General features: G+C 48.7%; 1 protein-coding gene across 1 annotated transcript; it reads left to right on the top strand.

Moving 5' to 3' along the window:
* Window positions 1-2,055: 2,055 nt before the first annotated feature.
* F5891DRAFT_1188427 (uncharacterized protein) lies at window positions 2,056-4,824 on the top strand (the record flags this gene model as incomplete). Its single annotated transcript, XM_041367008.1, has 14 exons — window positions 2,056-2,167; window positions 2,224-2,330; window positions 2,382-2,607; window positions 2,667-2,764; window positions 2,817-3,022; window positions 3,071-3,209; window positions 3,260-3,340; window positions 3,399-3,523; window positions 3,573-3,637; window positions 3,686-3,832; window positions 3,887-4,162; window positions 4,217-4,286; window positions 4,342-4,609; window positions 4,660-4,824. The coding sequence occupies 14 exons, from the start codon at window positions 2,056-2,058 to the stop codon at window positions 4,822-4,824; spliced, it is 2,085 nt and encodes a 694-aa protein (XP_041226096.1).
* Between the last annotated feature and the right edge of the window lie 5,170 nt (window positions 4,825-9,994).

Genomic DNA, 9,994 nt, shown 5'->3' with positions numbered 1-9,994 from the left:
CAAAGTCCTTCACAAAGGTCCAAAACTCGACGGTAGGACATCACCAGATGCGTGGCCACTTCCTGGGCACCTGAACGATGGGACCAACAATACTATCCAACGACTTGCGTAGGGAAGTCGGTGATCAGAAGATCCAGCAAGATGTTCGGGCGACTGGAACTCGGAAGACAACTGCGAGACCGCAATTAGTGCAATACCGAGTGGAACATGGGTAGGATCTTGATCATCTTGGACCATATTCTGCTGCCTTCCATAAGTCGCAGAACAGCGGAAGAAGAAGAAACCGGGAAAAATCAGGCAATATATGGATTTGACAACATTTCATTGCTGCCAGTTGTCGTATTTGTGCGGACTAGTCTTCAGTACTTCAGTAGACGCATCTACTATGTTACGAAGGCGGAAGCTGAGCAGCCCGAACTTTTGTATTAAGGCTGCACCAATATCACCTGATGCAAACAGAATCTAGATTACTCAATGGTATGCGGAAGCGTGACAACTGGGTCCAACATACTGCGCAGCCTTGCTCTACCAGCTCCCACAACAGTCATGAGTGCACCTTGACAAACATTGCTCGAGAAAGCGTCCATTGCAAGGGATCAAGTGGCCTGACTGGCACATCGAGATGGCGGGAGGAAGACAACAGGAGAGCAATATACTGACCAAGAAATTTCAATACGATCAATGTAGAGCTATGATTCACCTGTTCTGGAATCTGCAAAGGCGGCCCATGATTTATACAGCACGAAGATCACTACGAAAAATTTGGATAAGTCACAACCGGTGGAGTTGAATAAATTTGAAGGCATTGAGAGGCTGGAATCGATCAGGATAACGTCGGGACACAGTGGCCAAGAGCTCTGGGCTCTGGGCTCAGCACTCAATCGCCTCTTCCACGCACTACTTATTGGTAGACAAACAAGAAAATCGGTCCGGATGCTAAGAATGAGGACATCCAGGAAATGGACACTCTGGGGCCAAAATCTGCGGCGGACTCTGGAGCCAAACTCTGGGGCATCTGTTTGTTTCAATCGGAGTTTCAACATCATGCGCCTGAGAATCACAGCCACCCCGCCGCAGTGAAGACATGATGAGGCGGGTACAGGCGTGCAGGAAGAGTCTTAGGGGCGGGAGGGCTGGCGGGCGGGCGAGAAACACAGGAAGGGCGGACTGGGCAGATAAAAGAGATGGGTATCAGGCATGGCATTGTCATAAGGTAGACTTGGGGCGGAGCATGAATGCAGTATTCCAACAACAGCTGCATGCTGGCAGGCAGCGGCGAGCAGGCAGGCAGGCGGGAGACGTTGATCAGCAATATTTGAGCGGGCTGGGCTTTGTCATCAAACGGTGTTTAAACTCAGCTGTACTCTGCCGCACTTGCCGGTGGGCCTGCCCCAGATTTTGGCCCCAGAGTGTCCAAATCCTTGACATTCTGCTAAGAATACGCCCCAAAGTGGAAGCCCACGGCCGGGCCACGTGGCCACAAAACAATTGTCAGTTTGAACTTTGAACTACGTGCACTCTAACAACGGAATTTTATATTATCTATTGCTACTCAGCCTGTAGTGTGGAGTGTGGTGGGCAAAATGTAACAGAACTCAGGATGTACTAGCAGATGTCTTGACAATGGAGGTCGTCCTCTCAATTCCCTCAAGCCGGCATTCAAGTCAATACCGAGGTTGCCGCAGTGGCCAAGTAATTCGAGACCGATTTCACATCTGTTCCACCACTCGCAAGTTGCAACAGCCTCCGGTGACGCCAGCTACAATATTCAAGCAGTAGTAGACGAGAAAATGGTTACGGAACTACGATGGAGGGACTAGTATTGGACTCGAGTCTCACATCAATATATAGCACACTGGGAGTGCCAAAAATTTCCTTGCTTTTTTCACTGGCTGGTAGAACTGCTTCAAAATAGGTCTGCACCAGGTCATGCATCATTAATCATTAATCATTCCGGCCGTGGGAGAGGACGCCTTAAGCTGAGCGCGACCCGAAAATTCCCCTGCAGGCAAATCACCACCCAAGCCAACTGCAAAGTGATTCAAGTGTCCTGCAATGAGTGCTCAGTTCGACCAGTCACGCCTTATTTGGACACCCGCTTACCCGTCTCATGTCGTCTGCGAGAACTTCAGGCGTGAAATTAACCTCAAGCACAACCTGAAACTCAGTGCGTTGATATCTCTCATAGAATGAGAGCCTGACTGGAGCATCTTTGTACTGTAGAGGACTACCATGACCTCCATGCATACTCGATATCCAATTACACCTTCTGGCTCGACCTCTGGCAGTTTATGGGTATTCTGTCTTCTGTTCCCCCAGATCCCACAAAGGTGCGTCAACTCACATTGCTCTTTTCCTTATGATATCGAATATCACCATAGATAGTCCAAAAGGGCAAATATGAAGAAGTACCCGAATGGTTTCCCGGAGCACGCCTCAACTACGCTGAGAACCTTCTCTACCGAGACGACGATGGTATCGCTTGCACAGCAGGCAATGAACTCGGAGTCGTGACGCATTATACATTCCGTCAGCTAAGAGAGATGGTACGCAAAATGGCAGCTGCAATGCGCGTGAATGGATTGAAGGTTGGAGATAGGGTTGCTGGTGAGCGAAGGAGACGTTTATAGAGTTTGCCACAGATCGTTAACCTTAAATGATCACAGCTATCATATCCAACTCCATCACCGCTGTGGTAGTTGCTCTTGCGGCTTCCAGTGTAGGGGCAATATTCTCCAGTACCGCAACTGACATGGGTACCCAGGTCAGCCGTATCTTATCTCTCATAGACTCGCAAGACGTTCCACCTTGACTAGGGCATACTTGATAGGTACAGGCAGATCAAGCCAAAGCTCATTTTCACAGAAACAGAGATTTTTTATGCTGGGAAGACAATCAGCCTAGTGCAGAAAGCTTCGGAAGTGGAGCGAGACCTCCGCACATCTGGCGTACAGCGCATCATTACCTTACCGAGTGTGAAGACCGGAAACACCGTCCCAGAGTCTTTAAACATACCCAACAGGTTTGTTCACGACTTCTTAACGCGTGTTCTCACTTGACCTTTGTTTAGTGTTACATTGGATTCTTTCCTTGCATCAGATGACGGTCGACCACTGGAATTTGAGCAGCTACCTTTCAGTCATCCATTGTACATCTTATACTCCTCAGGGACAAGTGGTCCGCCGAAATGCATAGTACACTGCGGTGGGGTACGCCTCCCGCTAACGTGCCATATTCTACTATTTATCTTCCTGTGCAGGGCGCCCTCATGAACAGCAAGAAGGACTGTATGGTTGGCTTTGGCATCCTTCCGACTGATGTCTATTTTCAATACACTACAGTAAGCAGTCCCATATACATATGCTGTGCGTGAAGTGATCAGCTCATACCCATACAAGACGGGCTGGATGATGTGGCCATTCATGCTCTCAGGTCTTGCATGTGGTGCACGCATTGTCCTCTACGATGGGTCACCATTCCACCCTGACCTCAGGGGTTATCTCAAGTTCATTAATGACCAGGGGTGCGAAGGCACTAGCGAGCGCAGACAACCAATGACTAAATTATTCTAGCGTCACGGTATTGGGCACAAGTCCACGCTTCCTGACCGAAGTCCAGATGAGGGGTATCAAACCGCGTATGGTCGGATCATAGTCTTGAGAGTTGATGCTAACTACTTTTGTAGTTGAAATTGCATCCTTTGAAGCTCTTCGCGCGATGACAGTCACAGGAGCTGTAACAACTGCATCTTTAATGGAGTGGGCGCACGAAGCGTTTGGTAGTAAGCTGCTTATAGGTTCGTCTTCTGGGGGGACTGACGTGTTCTGTGCATGTAAGTTTTCGTTGGGTCGCCCCTCGCCTATGCGCCTAAACTAGCACTCCTCAGTCGTCTCTTGTGTGTCGAGTTTCCCACTATATGCTGGAGGTTGTGTCGGAACTATCATTCTCTTAACATGGACTAACTATGCGTTTCATGCAGAACTTCAAGGCAAATCTCTCGGCATGGCCGTTGAATTATTCGATCCTATGGGAAAGAACATTGAGAACACAGGTCAGCCTGGCGAGCTCGTCATCACACGTCCGCATCCCTCGATACCTGTTTGTTTCTGGGGCGACGAGTCTGGCAAAAAGTTTCGACAGGCATATTACGACATGTACCCAGGTACGTTCTCCTGATTCCGTCTAGATATCGACGTCCATGTTCACGTTGGTACAGGAGTATGGCGTCAAGGGGATTTTGTGGTCAAGAATCCGAAGACGACAGGGTTCATCTTTCTAGGGCGGAGGTCCTGACTATTACTAAGCTTTGTGATACGCAAGCTGATCTAATCATTTCCACAGCGATGGCGTACTCAACCCCTCTGGTGTCCGTTTCGGCTCAGCAGAGATCTACTCTGTCCTGGAGTTTTTCTCTGACGAGGTCGATGATTCATTGTGTGTGGGCCAACGGAGGATACAAGACCCTGACGAGCGTGTCCTGCTCTTTCTGAAGATGCGCTCAGGGCGCAAGCTCACACCCGCCCTCATTGACCGCATAAAGAGCGCGATCAGAACCAGCCTTAGCCCGAGACACGTTCCAGCCTACGTGTTCGATACCCCGGATATCCCTGTACGTAGGCTGTCTGTGCGGTGGACATGACGATCCTGATGCTTGTGCAGTACACTGTAAACGGCAAGAAAATCGAGATTGCGGTCAAGCAGATTGTTTCGGGGTCCGATCTAAAGCCGAGTGGGACTGTGGCAAACCCTGAGTCACTTAATCTGTACTATAAGTACAGGGATATCGAAGGTTTGGTGGGCCTGAAGACGATGGCGAAGCTTTAGTTGTAGACATTGATATCAGAAGGTTGGATCCTTCCACCAAATATTAACTTGCCAGCCCAACCATTTTGCGTTCACGTTGGAATTAAGGCTGGGGAAGATTCATGTGCAATGCGGAGACAGCATGCCCCGTTATACAGTGAGCCATCTCATGAGTCTTCCATATTGCTGGCGATTTGTGATTCGCTTCTTCCCGTTCTCGTGACCCTGCGGGACGGTCAACTTTCCGTGTCCTTGCTAAAACGTTTTGAACGCTAGTCTATTTCCAGGTCCAGGCTAGAGTCCGGACACGGCAACAGTTGTCCGGTTTGTGCAATCTCGAACCGAGCCTGCCAATGGGGTATGATAATGATTACCCGGACCGCGAAGCGGTATTTCACTAATATTGACCATACCATGGAACTACTTCACGACATCCTTATCTTGCATACTCTGGAATTCTATCCTGATCATAACGTCGCGTATACCATTGCATCATTCCATCGAGACTACATCGTCTAATAAGGGGTTGTCGTCGACTCATCAGAAACCCAGAGGTGACAGTAAAGTCCGATATGGTTCCTTTTTGCTGAATCCGTACTATGGCAGGTGGTTTGCTATTTGACTAGATAATAGTCAGGGGCAACACTGGTTCAATAGTGGGCCCGATGAAAGCACATGCGTTCGGTGAAATCATGGTACACCTGATGCTCTGGCCTCCATTACACTCGGGGCAATTTCTTAATCCCCCTGCGGGGTCACTCTATCTCCCGCTCAAAATAGCACAGTGCCTTGATAACGGGGAAAATACAAGCTCACGGTTGGGTTTAAGTTTCCCATTACTCTGATACACCAATCATCGCTGCTCTTTAGATAATTGGCCCTCTGCTTTGGCTGCATGTTTTGTGTCTTTGACCTGGACGACGCCATCTCTCCGTTTGAGGAAACGTCGCATATCTTCGCTAGCGAATGTTTGCCTACTGGGTCCTGAGATTACTTGGGACCACATGACTGGACTCCCCCGTGAAGCCATCAAGGCACTCATACTGGAAAATCTCGATATAAGCCTGATATGACAATTTGCCACATGACAACAGGAACTCGAGGCCATTGTTGTGTCCCGTTATTGCTCGAATCGAGGAGATCTTACTACGAAAACCCGCCATTTGAACCCAAAGAGGTGGATAGTTATATTGCAGGAGATCGCCGCTTATGCTTTACAATTTGCACCACACCTTCATTTCCGCACCGACGAGATAACCGCTTCAACTTGTTTCAAAGAAATAAAATCACATGGTAAAGGGTGATTTGTCTGGGGATTCGAAGATGCAATAAAGTAATTAATTAAGGAGTCCGTACAGAAATGCATGCTGTTGAGTAGAAGCATAGACCCTTCCTCACCTCGTCAGCTTTGTTGATGCTTCTGGAAGACCAAGAACCTCCTAGCCTCGGTGAAATACCGCTCCCTCACATGCCTCCGGACTGGCAACTTCCAATATAGCTGTTATAAGTCCCTCCAACACCCAAACCAAAAAGTAAAATCGTACCATACCATCCCGCATTATCACCCCTTCTGACTCGCTACACGGAGTCACATATATTCCTCGTTCCATGGTCTCGATCAGCCGGAAAAAGAACATTCCGTCTGTCAACCATGGGTATTCTCTCTATTGCGTGCACTATGACTCCCATACCTGTCCGCGCAGGCGGCCGAGTATGCGTATTGTCTCCTTATCCACTAGTTTGTTGCACACATGTACAGTTTGTATTTTTACGTCATTTCATCTGCGGAGGGCGGCGCGTCTAAAACGGCCAGCGGGAATGGCGGACTGGTGGGGGTATGTACGCCTCACTGATCAGAGCATTCGTACGACCAGAGATGCGTGGTGAATACTGGGGGTCCTCTAGACCGGATATCACTGTCATCATTAGAGTATTAATATAACACACATAGGATATGAAATTTGATTTCGAAAAACAGACCCTCGGGGCGCACGACTTCGTGAATGAGGATGCCCATGGTGTACGGATTGCATATGTAAATCATTGCAAATGCGAAAAAGTTGGTCAATCAGGATCAAGCCGGATGCCTGCGATCAGACAAATACGACCTGTGGTTCAAACGGATTCTTTTGCGCAATGTCTTCCCGGCCTTCTCCGCGAATCATCAACCAAGTCATAAGAAAGAGAGAACACCTGACCATGGACGTCGCCGTGAACGAACACATGGAACCCGATCACACTGTGAAATTTGGAGAATCACATCGCCACAGGGGAATGAATTGCTTCATGGGGGCCTGACTTGTCGCCCAAGATAGAGAGTCCATAGGATGTCTTACATCATTAGGCCCCTTGCATATTGCGAAGGAGGACTCGAACAGTGGTTTTCGATTTGGCGGTTTATGGCAAACCGGATGAAGTTACTGTTATCGGCTTGATGCGTCGAATGATCCCTAGAATGTTTCATCGTTATCCTCAAGCGATGTCCTGGATCCAATCGGACGCAGCAAGTGAATCCTATGCTGGGCTGAAACACATCGACTGGGTCCAGAATACCGTACACGGCAGTCATAAAAGTACCAAGATGGACGGGCGTTCATCGCAAGGCTTCCCTAGGGAAGAAACAACAACACAACAGCGTGTTGATCAAGGAATTCCAAGGTGGTCTGGAAAGAAACCAATGCATATGAGAGCCATGCTGTAGCCGCCCGGCTGCCATGACGCCGTAGCACGAGAGTCGTCACGCCAGATTGGCATCAGACACTTTAGGGAGCTCAGGGAATGGAGCCTGAAAGCGAACTCCCTCGTTGACAGGTTGCCGAAAGTTGCAGGACTGTGCGCGACGTCGTCAATTTGGAAGCAAGGATATAACACGTAATATTTCTTGACTAAGAGCTGCCTAGGCTGTGACACATATCAAGGTCGAAGCACAGCAGCGGGCGGCCCTTGCTCGCGTCCATCTCCTGTCAGACGACCGTCTGGCCGCATCTACTATGAGAGTCGTGACGTTTCTACTGTTCACCGTTAAGACTGCCACGCAAAAGGTGTAAAAGTCCTGTTACCTTGCTTGAGCCTTGCGTTGATCTTCAACAATCATTGCGTTCTATGCCCGCGAGCTCGACGTTCGTCGGAGGGGCGTCGCCGCCGCACAGCGCCGCGGCTACTAGACGGGTGACCAGGTGCAAATTCAAGAACCGCATGATTACACAGCCACAGCCTAGTATTGCTTCAATCCCGAACGTTCAAGTTCCCGGTGATATATCGACATACTTAATAGAATCGGACGGATCTCGTGCTATAACTTATGCTGCGCCAAGGCCACACTCGCCAGGCTCGTGACAGTAGTCTTATCACTCAAATAAAGTAAGGCAGCGAACTCTCGAGTTTCAAATACTGATTGGCAAGGCACATATGTTGCGATGTTCCCATCCGAAGAGAAGCCTATGCGCCACCACGCTTCAGAAGGCACAGTGCATTCGCTGTGAAAATTCTGAGGCATTGTGCATATGTCATAACCTGCTACATTAGGAGGAAAACATCTGCAGTGTCGGTCAAGCAAGTGAACACTTCGGTGAGTCTCTTCTATCGTTGGTCTATGCACACTTTGATTCGCTATAGATAGTATCTTCTCCCGCCTAACCGTACTAGTCCATGACGTTGGGGGCGACTTCTGTGATGGACCGGTGCGACGCAAATGAGTTTTCTCAACTTCTACTTGATTGCTCGTATCTGATTACAGTACCCCCGGTGTACAGCAGTTACTCGGGTCGCACAATGTACCCGATGCGGATCGTAACGTTTTGAATAACGGTATTTCCAGTACGTACGCACAGGAGCATTAAATGCGCCAAGTTCATCCTGATCACACAGGCTTTACTAGTTACTTATATGCAACTTGAAGCCTATCTTGTTGAGATTGACCTGGATGCAATTGATCCGCTTCACTATGTATTTGCCGTCCACCCGCCGGGACACTTGATGCGGCATACGTTGGACGGCCTTGCTTGAGCGTTACTTTCAGGTTCCGGCGTCACATGCCGTTGATATCCCGGACTTGCGGCGGAAGCATGCAACAGGTTGTTGTCGTCATTTTGTTCTGCATAAGGCTTCTCAAGGCTTTTGAATTCTTCGTAGCTATATTATAGGCAAGGTCATAGCAACCTTTCAAGAAAGGTTCTGATGGAGGCGCATGCATTCCACGAGTGTCTGACCTACCATCATGATTACACTCGTGACGCCTGCAGGTCACCCGTAATTACTACAGAGTGCTACAGAGTGCTCTGCATTCTGTAGCACAATCCAACACACTGATGCCGTATTTACGCAGAGTCTGACAGACAAGCTTGGGAACTCTGTTCTCGACAACGGGGTAACCCTGATGACGACACCAAAGACAGCCTGAGTGTGTAACTTTTTTTCCGTTGTGACGTCGAATTCTTTCTTCGAAGGATGCATACACTGACTTTGATTGTCTGCAGATAACTTGGTTCTCACACTTTGACTACATTTTTATATCTAGGTCATGGAAGCCTCGCATCCGTGTTATCAGACTTATGTCTCCTGCGGCTGATGGGCTTCGATGACTTGGGAAACGTACTTGTCGCGGGCTACAGAGTCCCCGATGCTAACAAATCAACGTTATCATCTACACGAGGCAGCGGAATTGCGTCCACTATGGCATGATACGGGCGCGTTATTGTGTATGCCAATCACCCTCGATACAGCAGGCGCGTGTGATAATTCTCGATGAAGCCAACCTCTGACTCCGACGTTATTCGAATCTGCCAAGTTAAAGACCTTTGATTGGCAAGATTACCCCAAGGGGTTAACATCCTGACTTGCAACAAATTACATTACGTCGCAGTGCTTTATTATCAACAAACAAAGTACCACTGTCAAGAGTACTCGAAGTACTTATTGGTTGTCATACGGACTGATTGGTGTTTCATAATTCCTGGCGGCAACATCGTACCCTCGCGAATGCCGAGAAGTACTGGTGGTCATGTGCACGCGCCTTCCGCTAATTTCCAATGTTCGCGTCCATGGAAAATATGTAGGCACATTGTCAGCGTGACGTACGATGAAGCTCGTGCATTTCAATGAAGTCATTTTGGCCCGCGTTGGCCGTTCATACCACTTATATCTCACTTGCTTCTGACTATCTTTGGTGGCCAAGATATTTATCATCCGTTGC

This window comes from Suillus fuscotomentosus, assembly GCF_016647785.1.
Source record: "Suillus fuscotomentosus strain FC203 chromosome Unknown F5891scaffold_26, whole genome shotgun sequence".
Taxonomy (NCBI): Eukaryota; Fungi; Basidiomycota; class Agaricomycetes; order Boletales; family Suillaceae; genus Suillus; species Suillus fuscotomentosus.
This window is presented reverse-complemented; position numbering and strand designations above follow the sequence as displayed.